The sequence below is a fragment of the Myotis lucifugus genome, unplaced genomic scaffold, assembly GCF_000147115.1.
Source record: "Myotis lucifugus unplaced genomic scaffold, Myoluc2.0 scaffold_867, whole genome shotgun sequence".
NCBI lineage: Eukaryota > Metazoa > Chordata > Mammalia > Chiroptera > Vespertilionidae > Myotis > Myotis lucifugus.
Genome location: NW_005871915.1, coordinates 121,460 through 137,207, shown reverse-complemented (window position 1 = coordinate 137,207; position 15,748 = coordinate 121,460). Strand labels below are relative to the sequence as shown.

The window sequence follows — 15,748 nt, the reverse complement described above, 5'->3', positions numbered from 1 at the left end:
GGCCAACACATCCCAGCTACCGGGTGAGGGGAGGGAGGGGTCAGGGGTTAACCTGGAAGGGAAGGAAAAGTGTTAACTCCGGGCAAGAATCTCCAGGCAAGAATCGAGAGTCTGCGGAAGAAGGGTTGGGGGTGAGGGTCTCAGTGCGGGGAACGGGGTCCGGGAGGCCCGGTGTGGACGGCGGGCTGTCGGGGAGGGAAGAGGCCGGGCATCTCCTGGCGGAGGTGAGCTGGCGGAGGAGCCTGGCTTGGCGTTGCAGATCTGGCAGCAGCGACCTCGTCCCTGAGGTTGGGGCCGGCCGTGGGCTTGTGGTCCCGCCTCGCAGGTGCCCTGTCCCACCCGGCCCCTGTCCTCCGGTCCGCACTCCTCGCCCAGAGCGGGAGCTGGAAAGGGGACCCTCAGGCGAGCCCAGGTATTGCCTCCACCCCGCTGTGCGCTGCCATCTTGTGCCCCATTTTTTGATTGGGTTGTTTTTCTTCCTTTTGTTAAGTTGTATGAGTTCCCTATAAATTTTGGAGATTAAACCCTTGTCAGATAGAACATTGGCAAATATATTCTCCCATGCAGAGGGCTTTCTTATTGTTTTGTTGATGGTTTCTTTTGCTGTGCAGAAGCTTTTTGTTTTGATGTAGTCCCATTTGTTTATTCTCTCCTTAGTTTCTATTGTCTGAGGAGCTGTATGGGTAAAGATATAGCTGTGAGAGATGTCTGCTATTTTGCTGCCTATGGATTCTTCTAATATTTTTATGGTTTCCTGACTTACGTTTAAGTCTTTCATCTATTTTGAGTTTGTTTTTGTGTATGGTGTAAGTTGGTGGTCTAGTTTAATTTTCTTGCATCTATCTGTCCAATTTTTCCAACACCATTTATTGAAGAGACTGTCTTGACTCCATTGTATGCTCTTGCCTCCTTTGTCAAATATTAATTGAGCATAATGGCTAGGGTCAACTTTTGTGTTCTCTGTTCTGTTCCATTGATTTATATGTCTGTTCTTGTGCCAGAAACAGGCAGTTTTGAGAACAGTGGCTTTGTAATATAGCCACTTGTGATACCTGGTATTGTGATTCCTCCAACTTTGTTCTTCTTTTTCAGGATTGCTGCAGCTAAAGGGGAGAATTATTTATTCCATGTGAATTTTTGGAGAGTTTGTTCTAGGTCTGAGAAAAATATGCCGTTGGTACTTTAATAGGTATTGCATTGAATCTATAGATTGCTTTGGGTAGTATGGACATTTAAATGATGTTGATTCTACCAATCCATGAACATGGTATATACTTCCATTTGTGTATGTCTTCCTCTATCTCTTTTTACAATGTTCTGTAGTTTTCCGAGTACAGGTCTTTAGTTAGGTTTATTCCTAGGTATCTTAATTTTTTTGGTGCAATGGTAAATGGGATTTTTTTTTTTAGTTTCTCTTTCTGTGAGCTCATCATTAGTATATTAAAAAGGCATAGATTTCTGGGTTTTAATTTTGTATTCTGCTACATTACCGAATTCATTTATTAAGTCTAGTAGTTTTTTGATGGAGTTTTCAGGGTTTTCTATGTACCATAGCATGTCACCTGCAAAAAATGACAGTTTTACTTCTTCTTCTTTTCCAATTTGGAAGCCTTTTATTTTTTCTTCTTGTCTGATTGCTATGGCTGGCACTTCCAGTACTATGTCAAACAGGAGTGGTAAAAGGGGGCATCCCTGTCTTGTTCCTGTTCTTAGCAGAAATGATTTTAGTTTTTGCCCATTGAGTATGATGTTGGCTATAGGTTTGTCATATATGGCTTTTATTATGTTGAGGTGTGATCCCTCTATTTCCACTTTGCTGAGAGTTTTTATTAGGGAAGGGTGTTGGATTTTGTCAAATGCCTTTTCTGCATCAATTGATATGATTATGTGCTTTTTGTCTCTCAATTTGTATATGTGATCTATAACGTTTATTGATTTGTGAATATTGTACCATCCTTGCATTCCCGGAATAAGTCCCACTTGGTTATGTGTATGATCTTTCTAATGTAATGCTGGATCCAATTTGCTGGAATTTTGTTGAGGATTTTAGCATTTATGTTCATTAGAGATATTGGCCTGTAACTCTCTTTTGTAGTGTCCTTACTTGGTTGTGGGATTAGGGCAGTGCGGCAAACTGTGGCTTGGCAAACTGCGGCTCTCAAGGCACATGCGGCTCTTTGGCCCCTTGAGTGTGGCTCTTCCATAAAATACCTACTTCTGTGCATGGGCCACGATGTTTCAATCACACTGTACGTGCATGCCCGCATGTGGTATTTTGTGGTATTTTGTGGAAGAGCCACACTCAAAGGGCCAAAGTGCCGCATGTGGCTCGCAAGCCACAGTTTGCCGAACACGGGATTAGGGTAATGCTGGCTTCATAGAAAGAGCTTGGAAGTGTGCCCTCCTCTTGAATTTTTTGGAATAGTCTGAGGAGGATAGGTTTTAGTTCTTCTTTGAATGTTTGGTAAAATTCCCCTGTGAAGCCGTCCAGATCAGGGCTTTTGTTTGCTGGAAGTATTTTGATTACTGCTTCAATTTCATTGGTAGTTATTGGCCTAGTCATGTTTTTTTTTTTATTCTTGCTGATTGAGTTTTGGATGCTTGTATTTTTCTAGGAATATATTCATTTTGTCTCGGTTGTCCAGTTTGTTGGAGTAGAGTTGTTCCTAGTATTTTTTTTTTTTTACAATCCTTTGTATGTCTGTGGGGTCAGTTGTTACTTCGCCACTTTCATTTCTGATTTTGTTTATTTGAGTCCTCACTCTTTGCATCTTGGTGAGCTTGGCTAGAGGTTCATAAATCTTGTTTATCCTTTCCAAGAACCAGTTCTTGGTTTTATTGATCTTTTGTATTATTATTGTTATTATTATTATTTTTGATCTGTATGTCGTGTACTTCTGCTCTGATCTTTATTATTTCATTCCTTCTGCTTACTCTGGGATTTTCTTGTTGCTCTCTTTCTAATTCTTTAAGTTGCAGGGTTAGATAATTTATTACCATTTTTTCCTGTTTTTTTGAGGTAGTCCTATAGAGCTATGGACTGCTTTCACTGTCCCATAGATTTTTGGATTGTTGTGTTTTCATTATCAATTGTTTCCAGGATGCTTTTTATTTCTCCTTTGATCTCTTTGGCAATCCAAACATTGTTTAATAGCATGCTATTTATCCTCCAAGTGCTTGATTTTTTTCATTGTTTTTATTGTTGATTTCTAATTTTATGCCATTATGATCTGAGAAGATGCTTGATATGATTTCTATCTTCTTAAAGAGACTTTGCCTGTGTCCCAATATGTGGTCTATCTTTGAAAATGTCCTGTGTGCACTTGAGAAGAATGTATATTCTGTAGCTTTAAGGTGAAATATTCTGAAAACGTCAATTAATTCCATCTGATCTAGTGAGTCATTTAGGATTGTTGTTTCTTTGTTGATTTTTTTTGTCTAGAGGATTTATCCAGTGATGTCCATGGGGTATTAAAGTCCCCTACTATGATTATATTGCTATTGATGTCTCCCTTGTTATCTTCCAGAAGTTTTTTTTATGTATTTGGGTGCACCTGTTTTGGGTGCATATGTGTTTACCAGAGTTAGGTCCTCTTGTTGAAGTGCTCCCTTTAGTATTATGAAGTGGCCCTCCTTATCTTTTGTTATGGCATTTACTTTGAGGTCTATTTTGTCAGATGTAAGTATTGCTACCTCAGCTTTTTTTTTTTTTCATTTCCATTTGCCTGAAAAAAATTTTCCCCATCCCTTCACTATCAGTCTATGTGAGTCCTTTGTTCTCAGGTGGGTCTCTTGTAGACAGAAAATATGTGAGTCATATTTTATTTTCCATTAAGTTACCCTATATCTTTTGACTGAGGCATTTATTCCATTGAAGGTTGAAGGTTATTATTGCTAGGTACTTGTTTGTTGCCATTTTCATTCTTTATGCCTGTGTTCCTGCTGCCCTTTCTATTACTTCTTTTTACAGCAGTCCTTTTAGCATTTCTTGCATTGCTGGCTTGGTGGTAATAAACTCTCTTGACCTTATTTTTTTTTTGGTCTGTGAAGCTCCTAATTTCACCTTCAATTTTGAATGATGGCTTTCATATATATATGAATAACAAGCAACCGGAATGACGGAATGACCAGAACTACCAGAACAACTGGTCGCTATGATGCCCCCCCCAGCAGCCAATGAGAGAGAGAGAGAGAGAGAGAGAGAGAGAGAGAGAGAGAACCCCCCAAAACAAACAAATAAACCATATGTCCTATGTCCTTTCTGGCTCAGATTTTTTTCACCAGCCTTGTCTAATTCATCAATTCTGGGAAGGTGATATTTGATTTAGTTGTTTCTTTTTTTTTTTTTAAATATATTTTATTGATTTTTTACAGAGAGGAAGGGGAGAGATAGAGAGAGTTAGAAACATCAATGAGAGAGAAACATCGATCAGCTGCCTCCTGCACATCTCCTACTGGGGTTGTGCCCCCAACCCAGGTACATGCCCTTGACCAGAATCGAACCCGGGACCTTTCAGTCCGCAGGTCGACGCTCTATCCACTGAGCCAAACCGGTTTCGGCAAGTTGTTTCTTCTATCTGCTCCAAGAGAAGGCACAGGACACATCTATCTATTTGGCTGCCATTTGCTTCTCAAAAACTTGTTTTTATAATTTTTAAATTTGCTTTAATAAATATAGCTTTTTAAATTTTTTTAATTAAATCTTTATTGTTCAGATTATTACATTTGTTCCTCTTTTTCCCCCATAACTCCCCTCCACCCAGTTCCCACCCCACCCTCCGCCCTCACTCCCCACCCACTGTCCTCATCCATAGGTGTACGATTTTTTTCCAGTCTTTTCCTGCATCCCCCACACCCCTTTCCCCCCCAAGAATAGTCAGTCCATTCCCTTTCTATGTCCCTGATTCTATTATAATCACCAGTTCATTCTGCTCATCAGATTATTTATTCACTTGATTTTAGATTCACTTGTTGATAGATGTGTATTTTCTTCTTCCTCTTCTTAAAGGATACCTTTCAGCATTTCATATAATACTAGTTTGGTGGTGATGAACTCCTTTAGCTTTTTCTTGTCTGTGAAGCTCTTTATCTGACCTTCACTTCTGAATGATAGCTTTGCTGGATAAAGTAATCTTGGTTGTAGGTTCTTGGTATTCTTCACTTCGAATATTTCTTGCCACTCCCTTCTAGCCTGCAAAGTTTCTGTTGAGAAATCAGCTGACAGTCTTATGGGTACTCCCTTGTAGGTAACTGACTTTCTTTCTCTTGCTGCTTTTAAGATTCTCTCTTCATACGGGAGAAATGGGACTATCTGGCATCGGTCAGAACTCGAGGGCAGCTTTCCCTCTGAAGGCAGGACTGAGAGCAGCCATACTGCTCGCTCTGCCCACCCTGTTGATCCCCTGGGACCCTGCCCCGCCCAAGCCGTGCACGGAGGCTTTTGCATATGAAAGGCCTGGCCCTTTGTAATCTGAAAATTACTTAACAAACTGCAGCTGCCCCAAGGCCCCAAGGCAACTTGCATTGCTTTACAGCTGGCTTCTGCTGGGTAGCCTCAGGCAGAGGCTAGATTAGCACCTCCTTAGATCCAAGAGCCAGTGTACCCAGTGGTCAGAGTGGGACCATCCAATTACAACTCAGATCCATAAGGGACACACTCAGGGGGCAAACTCAGTGAGCACCAAAGCCCCACTGAAGCAAGTCTTGTTCCATAAGGGTGTCTTCAGCACAGAAGTTCTCCCACCTTAGGTACAGCTGATTCTCACAGCCAATTGGCCTGGAGGTCAAATCCTCCCAGTGTTACCCACAACAATCAAGGCTTAACTACAACAAGACTGTGCACAAAGCCCACAAGGGGGTGCATCAAGAGTGTCTACCTCAGGTAATTGGGGAGGCTGAGCCACTGGGCCCTATAGGACACTTAGCACAGAAAGCCACTCTATCGACACAGCGAAGCATAAAAAAATGCCGAGACAAAGAAACAGGACACAAATGACAGAAATGGAGGAAAGCAAACTACTGGATATAGAGTTCAAAACCACACTTTTAAGGTCTTTCAATAATTTTCTAGAAACCGCCAATAAACTCAATGAGACCCTCAAGAAATCTAGTGAGACCCTCGATGTTGTGATAAAGAACCAACTAGAAATTAAGCATACACTGACTGAAATAAATAATATTATACAGACTCCCAACAGCAGACCAGAGGATCCCAAGAATCAAGTCAAAGATTTGAAATACAAAGAAGCAAAAAACACCCAACTGGAAAAGCAAAATGAAAAAAAGAATCCAAAAATATGAAGATAGTGTAAGGAGCCTCTGGGACAGCTTCAAGCATACCAACATCAGAATTATAGGGGTGCCAGAAGAAGAGAGAGAGCAAGATATTGAAAACCTATTTGAAGAAATAAAGACAGAAAACTCCCCCTACCTGGTGAAAGAAATAGACTTACAAGTCCAGGAAGCGCAGAGAACCCCAAACAAAAGGAATCCAAAGAGGACCACACCAAGACACATCATCATTAAAATTTTTTTATATGAGTTAATTTGAGCCAAACTGATGAAGTATGCTTCATCAGGGAGAAAGATTTCAAATCATCCTTAGAATAACAGTTTTCAGTTTCTTTTATGCACTTGAAACTAAGGAGGCGGGACAGTAAGGAAGATTCATGGAGGTGGAAGAAAGCAAGGTGGGGAGTGGATTGCAGGATAGCTACCAAGATAATGTGTTCTCTTGAGAGTGGTATGGCTTATTTCAAAGGTGTGTTAGCCACATTAAAACATTTTGAAAAGTATTCATTATTTTGAATAAGTACAGCTTTTGGATTTCTGATTATATTCTTGAAATAACTACAGATAATTATCAATATTCAATTATAATTATTAATGATGTCTCCAATTTCTTCATAGTCACTGTTGGTGAGATATTTTAGTTGCATAACTAAATTTGTATTTTCTTAAATACAAATTTTAAAATCTTTTTCATGTCCATTCTTTTATTTTTTAAAAATATTTTTATTGATTTTTAGGGAGAGACAAAGAGAGAAAGAAACATCCATGTGCAAGAGAAACATTTATTGTCTTCCCCCTACCGAGCCTACAACCTGGGCATGTGCCCCAACCTGGAATCGAACCAGCAACCTGCCAGTGCACAGGATGACATCCAACCAACTGAGCCACACAGGCAAGGGCAATTCTTTTAAATTGCATTTGAAGAACACAAATACTGTTTTCTTTGACTTACAAATTTAATGGATTTAAAATCCAATTCAAGTCTTTCATCCAGTGTTTCAAAATAAGGAGTTTTACCTTCTAGAATGTGCATGCAATGTTAAGATAAGCCCTTTGCAGTTAATTTGCACATATCAACTGCAGATTGACAAAAAGCGTCTGATATAAGTGAGGACAGAGTTTGGGTGTTGCTCTTTAAGCTCCACCAGGAACCCCTGCCTGGCCTCTTTGTTCCTCCAATCCACCACAGGTGGAGCCACATTTGGGCTCCTTGAGCACTGCATTTTGAACTCTTCCTGTTGCTCTATGGGGTCCGTTTCCTGATGGGCAGCAGCATTCAGTGCAGTGGACTGAAGACTAAATCTAGGCAGTTGATCAAGCAGAGTGTGTAGTTGCTCTCACCAAACAGAGTTAGACAGAAGTTGCTCTTCCCATTTGCTGCTCATCTTGCAGAGCCATCTGAAGCACTCAAGTGGTGGGAAAATTGTTATAAGACATGCTTAAGGATGGAGCATGAAATCCTACTGGCATCTGTACTGGTACATGGTGCCTTCAACTAAGTGAGGGCCTATTTCCAAATCTCATGAAAGTGTAGAAGATAACAGGTAAGGGACAAAATTTCATGGCAACTATCTCATTTAGGGTAAAGAAACTTATCTGCTGCATACTCTAGAACAGAGGCTGCTTCCTACTAATGGCATAGAGGGGAAACTGTGGAAAGGATACAGAGACCTAAGAAGCTGTTGAGAGAGCTGATAGAGAAAGGTGGGGAGGATCTTAGCAAAGAGTTCCAGGGTGTTAGTGCAAAGCTCTTCACATAGCTAATTTTTGAATCAAATACTTTCATAGAAACTCACTGCAAGATTAAAATGCCGAATACAACTTTTACAATAGTTATTTTGTATTTCTTCCACACAACACATGATGTTTTTGAAAAAAGAAAAGCAGGAAAAAGTCATATATATATATGGCAAGCGACCAGAATGATGGAATGACCAGAACTACCAGACAACTGGTCGCTATGATGCCCACTACGGCAGCCAACCAGCCTGATTAGGGACCCTATCAGCCCCCCTCCCCCAACCTCCACTGGCCAGCCACACCCCCAGTCGGCCCCTCTACACTGATCAGGGGCAGGGCTGGCTGGCCAACCTCCTGCGTCCTCTCCCCCTCTCCCCCGCCAGCCTGGCCCCGATCGGCCCTTACCAGGGCAGGCCAGCTGGACCCCACCTGTGCACAAAATCATGCACCAGGCCTCTAGTGTTTCTATAAAGTCTCAGGAGGAGTTGGAAGATGATGTAGCAGTTAGAGGGTCTCTCAGACTACTGAGAGTGGCAGCACCCCAGCTCTAGTTAGGGGGTCTTATTTTCTACAGGGATTTAGAGTACTTTACCAGCTGCCAATAATACTTTGCTCAATCTGTCAGATGTTCTTGTAAATTTCTTTAGGGACTTCACTTGGTCCAACCTGGCTACTTCCTCAGGCTACACTGAAATCACCAGCTAGTGATTTCATTTTAGTACCCACTCACCCTTTTGTATTTGTAACTTACTTATCTGAAAGTGACAATCCTGGCTCTTGATATACTAGCATATATATCTCATCTTCTCTGTGTGAGACCAATTTCTCACCTATTTCTACCCTTTCTTCTACATGAATGCCCCCCTCAACCCTCTCCAACGCTATGCTGGGCACTCCCTCAACATGGATGTCTCCTTACCTTGTTTGGGCTCTGGCTTGTCCTACATTTCTCACTGTGCTCTGGCTCTGACACTCATCCAAGAACTCTCTCCCCCCATGAACGTTTATCTCCCCATGTCAGGCTGCCTCCATGGGTTGCTATCCATTCACTGCTTGGGCTCTGACCCCTTGTTGTGTGCCACCTCAATTCCCCTTCTACATCCTGTCCCCACTGCACAGCCAGCACAGATGTTGGCTTTGTTCTGTCTTACCCAAACAATTTGAGACTGGATTATTCAGAAAGAGAAGGAAAGAAAGGAAAAGAGAAAAATGGAATGCGGAGAGGAGGGAAGGTGACCCCTTGCTTTGTAAAGTAAAAGAAAACTGAGAGATGGAATGGGAAATAAGCCTCTCCAAGCAGTTTTTTAAAAGCCCATACGGGGCTTGAGGGTACGAACATTCATCTTGTTCACACTACACCTATCTGAGTAGCTTGCAGAGTCTTTTCACACCCTCATGTGTATGTACACTTTATTTTGAAGACCACTGACCTAGGTGTCATGGATTAAGCAACAGAATGCAAACAGCTGGGAAGCACTTCCCACCTCAGTATCTTGGCAAACAGGCCCCCTCCCCTTTTAATTTTCATAATTAATATACCCTAACCTATGCTGTTCTACCTGCTATCCCTTTCCCTCCTCATGACCTCTCTCATCCCCCTATCCCATCAAGAAGCACAGCTCTCTCCATCCACACCACCTCTGTGCAGGAGAACCTTTTACAGAACACTAACTTGGTCTTTCTTCAAACTGCCTCCTCCTCTCATTTTGAGAGTGACTCCCTTCACAGGCAGGGACTCCAGACTTACCTTTGCTTTGCTGTGGGGCTGGGTTTCTCCTGATCTGTGGTAGCTCTGGTTAGAGACTTTTCTCTCAGGAGCTCAGAGCTGAAAGCTGGAGGTGGGCTTGGTTAGAGGAAGGATGTATAGTGGTGCTGAAAAGAGAGGAGCTTCATGAGACGGTGAACTTTGGACTTGGGATGGGAACTTATGTGTGACATATGCAGAGTGGAAACAAATTCTAAGCTTCACAAAGGAATATTATGAATGCTTTTTATTATTTCTGGAATATGAAACTGATAATCAGACATGTATCTTGGTAATGGTCAAGAACAAAAGAGCATATAACTAGGTATATTGTTTACTATAAATTAATGATTAACATCAGCAATTCATTTTGAAAGGTTGTATGTAAGGTTCAGTGAACCATGCACTTTGATACCCTTTCATTCTTCTCAATCCTCCTTTCTCACTGCTAGTCTTCTCAGCTGCCTCATTTTATTGACCAAAAGAAGCCATTGAATGGAAACATTCATTTCCTATACACCAGATCTGCATACCTGTCCCCACTCTCCCCAAACAAAGCCCAATTTCATCCATCTGTAAGTTCTCCTTTTCTGTTGTAATGGAGAATGTAGCTTTCTATCTCCTTGCCCTATCCATGGTTGGCAAACTGTGCCTCCTGAGCCACATGCAGCTCTTTGGCCCTTTGAGCGTGGCTCTTCCTAAGCCTTAGGAGTACCCTAATTAAGTTAATAACAATGTACCTACTTATATCGTTTAAGTTTAAAAAACTTGGCTCTCAAAAGAAATTTCAATCGTTGTACTGTTGATATTTGGCTCTGTTGATTAATGAGTTTGTCGACCACTGCCCTAGGTCTTCTTATCACTTTGTGAACTCAGAATTTGTGTATTGAATCCTGTTCTGCTTGAACTCTAGAGCATATTCAATTTCCTACATTTATGCTGACTGATACAGTAAAGCCCGAGTTTTTTCATCTGTTAAATAGGTTTAATAATAATACCTACATCTGGGAAAGATGGGTCTTTCCTTGGGTTCCACACTTTAGAGCCCTCACATATCATATGTACTTACAAAATGAATTTATTAAAGAAAATGTAGACAGCACTGTCACTTGGTAGTTAGTGCTCAGTACAAAGGGCCCCCTCAAACATCCACTCTCATAATTAACATTATTTAGGCCCAGGAAACATACCTCCATAGTTTTGGCCTGTATCCTGTAGAACTAAACGGTATCTGAATGCAATAAAAGTTTGTAGTCTGAACTGTGGTGGTTTTGTGTGTGTGTGTGTGTGTGTGTGTGTGTGTGCCAATTTCAAATATAGTTTAAGACATTGCATTGTGCCTTTACACTGCAGTGCCTAGAAAGTACAAGATTATTTCCATTTACTTGTTCCACATTCAAGTATTGTCAATTATTTATTATAGCAGCTCAGCCTTAAAATTTTCATGGAATTAACTACACTTTGAATTTTTCAATGTTTTGCATGGAACAAGAACTAAATGCTTGTTCAGGTTGCCTTAATCAAGCTCTTCACACTGGGCCCAGAAGGGAACCACCGGGGAGAGGAGTTCCATCACTAGGAAAGCCCCAGGCATTCCCCTGGCTTACCTCCTGTACTCCGAGACAGCTTGGGAATCATAGGGCTGCAGACTTTCTCCAGTTCTTTCTGCTGATAATAAAATTCTCCCTTCTCTGATTTTTATCAAGCCAGGTGATGATTTCATTACAGTTGTCAGGAATCTTCTGTTTACCCTTGAGCGTAACTGAAGTTTTTCATCTTCGGCAATTGCCTTTATGTTGATTGCAAAGAGTTTAAGTGAATTTTTGGAAGATACCTTGTCCCACTGCTTCTTCTCTTCAGCGTTGTACTTCTTAACTTCTTGGACCATTTGTTCACTGTCTTCCTTGATCAAACGGTTAGTAATCTTGTTCTCTTTTCCGGTACTTATCCACAGGAACAACATTGAAATTGCCATTGCCATTTATATCACACACACAAAACCACCACAGTGCAGACCACAAACTTTTATTGCATTCAGATACCGTTTAGTTCTACAGGATACAGGCCAAAACTATGGAGGTATGTTTCCTGGGCCTAAATAATGTTAATTATGAGAGTGGATGTTTGAGGGGACCCTTTGTACTGAGCACTAATTACCAAGTGACAGGGCTGTCTACATTTTCTCTAATAAATGCATTTTGTATGTACATATGATATGTGAGGGCTCTAAAGTGTGGAACCCAAGGAAAGACCCATCTTTCCCAGATGTAGGTATTATTATTAAACCTATTTAACAGATGGAAAAACTGGGGCTTTAGTGTATCTGAGGGACATCACAGAGTTCAAGTGGTATGTCTGTAAGTTCAAACTTGCCAGGTTGGTTGTTATCCTTGGTTAAGGTGCACTCCACATCATAAAAAGAGCACACCTGGTTGGTAATCAGAGTAGGTAGTGAAAGACTACATCTGCTTCAGGGCCAATTATTTATATCAGACTGCTGGTTCTTGTTTAGGAAAACTAGTAATTAATGATGCAATTTCTTCCTTTAAAATTTTTTTCACAATATTACAGATGTCCCTCATTTTCCCCTTTGCTCCCCTCCAAACAGCCCCCTCGCCACACCCTATCACCACATTTTTGTCTATGTCCATGGGCTTTCCATATATACATATATATGCATTTGGTTAATGTCTTCCAGGCCCCCTACCCCCTTCCTTCTGAGATTGGTCAATCTATTACATGTATCCATGCTGCTGGTCCTATTTTGTTTTTCAGTTTATTTTGTTCATCGTTTGTCTTATATTAGGGAGATCATGTGATATTTGTCTTTCTCTGACTGGCTTATTTCGCTTAGCATAATAATGTTGAGGTCCATGCATGCTATTTCAAAGGGTAAGAGTACTTTTGTTTTTATAGCCACTCAGTATTTCATTGAGTAGATGTACCAGAGCTTTTTTACCCACTCATCTACTGATGGGCACTTGGGCTGTTTCCAGATCTTTGCTATTGTAATTAATGCTGCCATGAACATAGGCATGCATATATTTTTTCTGATTGGTGTTTCTGAATTCTTAGGATATATTCTCAGAAGTTGGATTGTTGGTTCAAAAGGCAGTTCCATTTTAATTTTTTGAGGAAACTCCATACTGTTTTTCACAGTGCGACAACAGTCTGCATTCCTACCAGCAGTGTACGATGGTTCCCTTTTATTCACATCCTCACCAGCACTTGCTGCTTGTAAATTTATTTACAGTAGCCATTCTGACAGGTGAAGTGATACCTTATAATAGTTTTTATTGGATCAAGCCGAAGGTCTGACACTGGCAGTGAATGATTGAAGTGAAGTGGGTCTCTGCACTGTCCCTATTTCTGGAACACTTGTTGCCTTTCCCTTTACCACTCTTACTGGACAGCTTCTACTCACTCTTCAGTCATCAGGTGCAATATTACCTGAAAGAAGCTTTTGTTGAGAAAAAGTGCCTAAAATACAAAAATAAGGCAAAAACAAATTTCTATGTCTTTTAAATATCATGTGACTAATACGTTATCTAATAAATGATTTAGCATGATCATGTGACTTAGGGAAATAAAACTTTATTATGGTTTTATTGACCAGTAGAATATTAACTGAGCAGTCTTATTTAGGATTGAAATATTTTACTGTTTTTGATACAGCTTTGTTATCTGCCCTTTCTCTCATTCATGAGTTAATTAAAATTATGGCCCCTTATTTCTATGTATTTCATGAGAATTATGTTTTTAAAATTTTGAAAATCACACTTTAAGTTCTCTTCTTTGCCTTTCCATAATCCATCTCTCCTTTGAGTTTTCATGGCACCCTGTGCTTGCTATACATTGTGTTATAACAGAGTTTAAGTCTTTAAAATATATGTATTAAATTCCTTTCATGTGCCACATATGGTGATAGGTGTTAGTGAAACTGTGGTGAGCGATGCAGACATGGACTAGCCCTGAAAGGTTTTTTTTTCTTTTGGACAGATGTTTCTCTTACTGGAGTGTAAGTTTCATAAGTATAGACTATGTCATTTTCAGTATTAAGCTTTGTGCTGGCCCACAAAAGTCGCTCAATAATATGTATAGGATAAGTATGTAGATGAATGTATAATGGTGTAAATGTGGCATTCATAGAACTGAGATGCTAGTATGTGACGTGAACTGTCTCCTTGGACTGGAAGTAATCTAAGGTGATGGCAGGCATTGTGTTGGAGAGGCAGACTGTACCTCAGTTGTAAGTAAATGGATAAGAGTGACGGGCTTGTGACAAAACCTTAAAAAAAGGAGGTATTTACATGATTGGGAATAGGAGAAAGGGCTGGAATTGACCCTGGGAATTGAATGCAATGCAAGGAAGGTAGGATTCTTAGGGAATATGTAGGTTTTAATTCAGACAAAGATGTAAACAGTATTTGAGGGAAGGATGGAAGATGTCCTGGAAGTTATTGTCAATGGAATAAATTTCTAGAGGGCCCAGAGGAAAAGTTTGGTTTTTGGATATTGGGAAGAGTGGGATATTGATTCAAATTAGAGGATGAATGGGGGTGAGTAGCCTGTATCACAAGTTAAAACTTAATCATATATATATATACACATATTAGCCAGCGATACATCCAATAAGGTCTTCACCTCCAAAATTTATATGGAACTCATACAACTTAACAAAAGGAAAATAATCCAAATAAAAAATGGACAAAGGACCTAAATAGACACTTCTCCAAAGTGGACATACAGAAAGCCAAAAGGCATATAAAAATGCTCAAAGTCACTAATCATCTGAGAGATGCAAATCAAAATGACAACGAGGAACACCTCATACCTGTCAGAATGGTTATCATCAACAAATCAACAAATGACAAGTATAGGCCAGGATGTGGAGAAAAGGGAACCCTCATACACTGCTGGTGGCAATGCAGCCTGGTGTAGCAGCTGTGGAAAACAATATGGAGTTTCCTCAAAAAATTAAAAATGGAACTCCCATTTGGCCCAGTGATCCCACTTCTGGGAATACTAGTATATCCTAAGAATTCAGAAATACTCATCAGAAAATATGTGTGCACCCTTAGGTTCATAGCAGCGCAATTTATAACAACTAAGATTTGGAAACAGCCTACGTACCCACCAGCAGATGAGTGGGTAAAAAGTGATGGTACACCCTAGCCAGTTTGGCTCAGTGGATAGAGCGTTGGCCTGCAGACTGAAAGTTCCTGGGTCGATTCTGGTCCAGGGCACATGCCTGGATTGCGGGTTCGATCCCCAGTGGGGGGCGTGCAGGAGGCAGCCAATCCATGATTCTCTCTCATCATTGATGTTTCTATCTCTCTCTCCCTCTCCCTCTTTGAACTCAATAAAAATATATTTTAAAAAATGATGGTACATTTATACAATGAAATACTACCCAGCTGTTAAAAAGAAAGAACTCTTACTATTTGCAACAGCATGGACGGACCTGGAGAGCATTATGCTAAGCGAAATAAGCCAGTCAGAGAAGATAAAACCACATGATCTCACCCATTTGTGGAATATAATAAACAACATAAACTGATGAACAAAAATAGATCCAGAGACAGAGAAGCATCTAACTGACTGTCAAACCTCAGAGGGAAGGCAGGGGAGGGTGAGGGGTGGGGTGCAAGAGATCAGCCAAAGGACTTGTATGCATGCATATAAGCATTACCAATGGACGAAGTCACTAGGGGGGTGAGGGCATGTGCTAGGGAATGGAAGTGGCTGGGGAGAGGTCAATGGAGGAAAAAATATAATATTGTAATAGCTATGTATGGCCCAGGGGGCGGGGGGGAAGGGGGTACTTGAAATATCAGGAGGACCACTACGTAAAGTATATGATTGTCTGACCACTATGTTGTACACCTGAAACCAATGCAGAATAATACTGAATGTGAACTATAATTGAAAAAAGATGGAAAATTGTATGTTATATGTTTTTCATCATAATAA

General features: G+C 40.6%; 1 protein-coding gene and 1 pseudogene across 1 annotated transcript in view; both read right to left on the bottom strand.

Annotated features, from left to right (window-relative positions):
- Nucleotides 1-9,374, bottom strand: part of LOC102420420 (E3 ubiquitin-protein ligase RNF26-like) — a 10,880-nt gene extending 1,506 nt beyond the window's left edge. Inside the window, 1 exon segment of the mRNA XM_023747413.1 lies at nt 9,350-9,374. Within this exon segment, the coding sequence (XP_023603181.1) occupies nt 9,350-9,374 (25 nt within the window).
- A 1,976-nt stretch (nt 9,375-11,350) lies between these two features.
- Nucleotides 11,351-15,748, bottom strand: part of LOC111824065 — a 10,691-nt pseudogene continuing 6,293 nt past the window's right edge.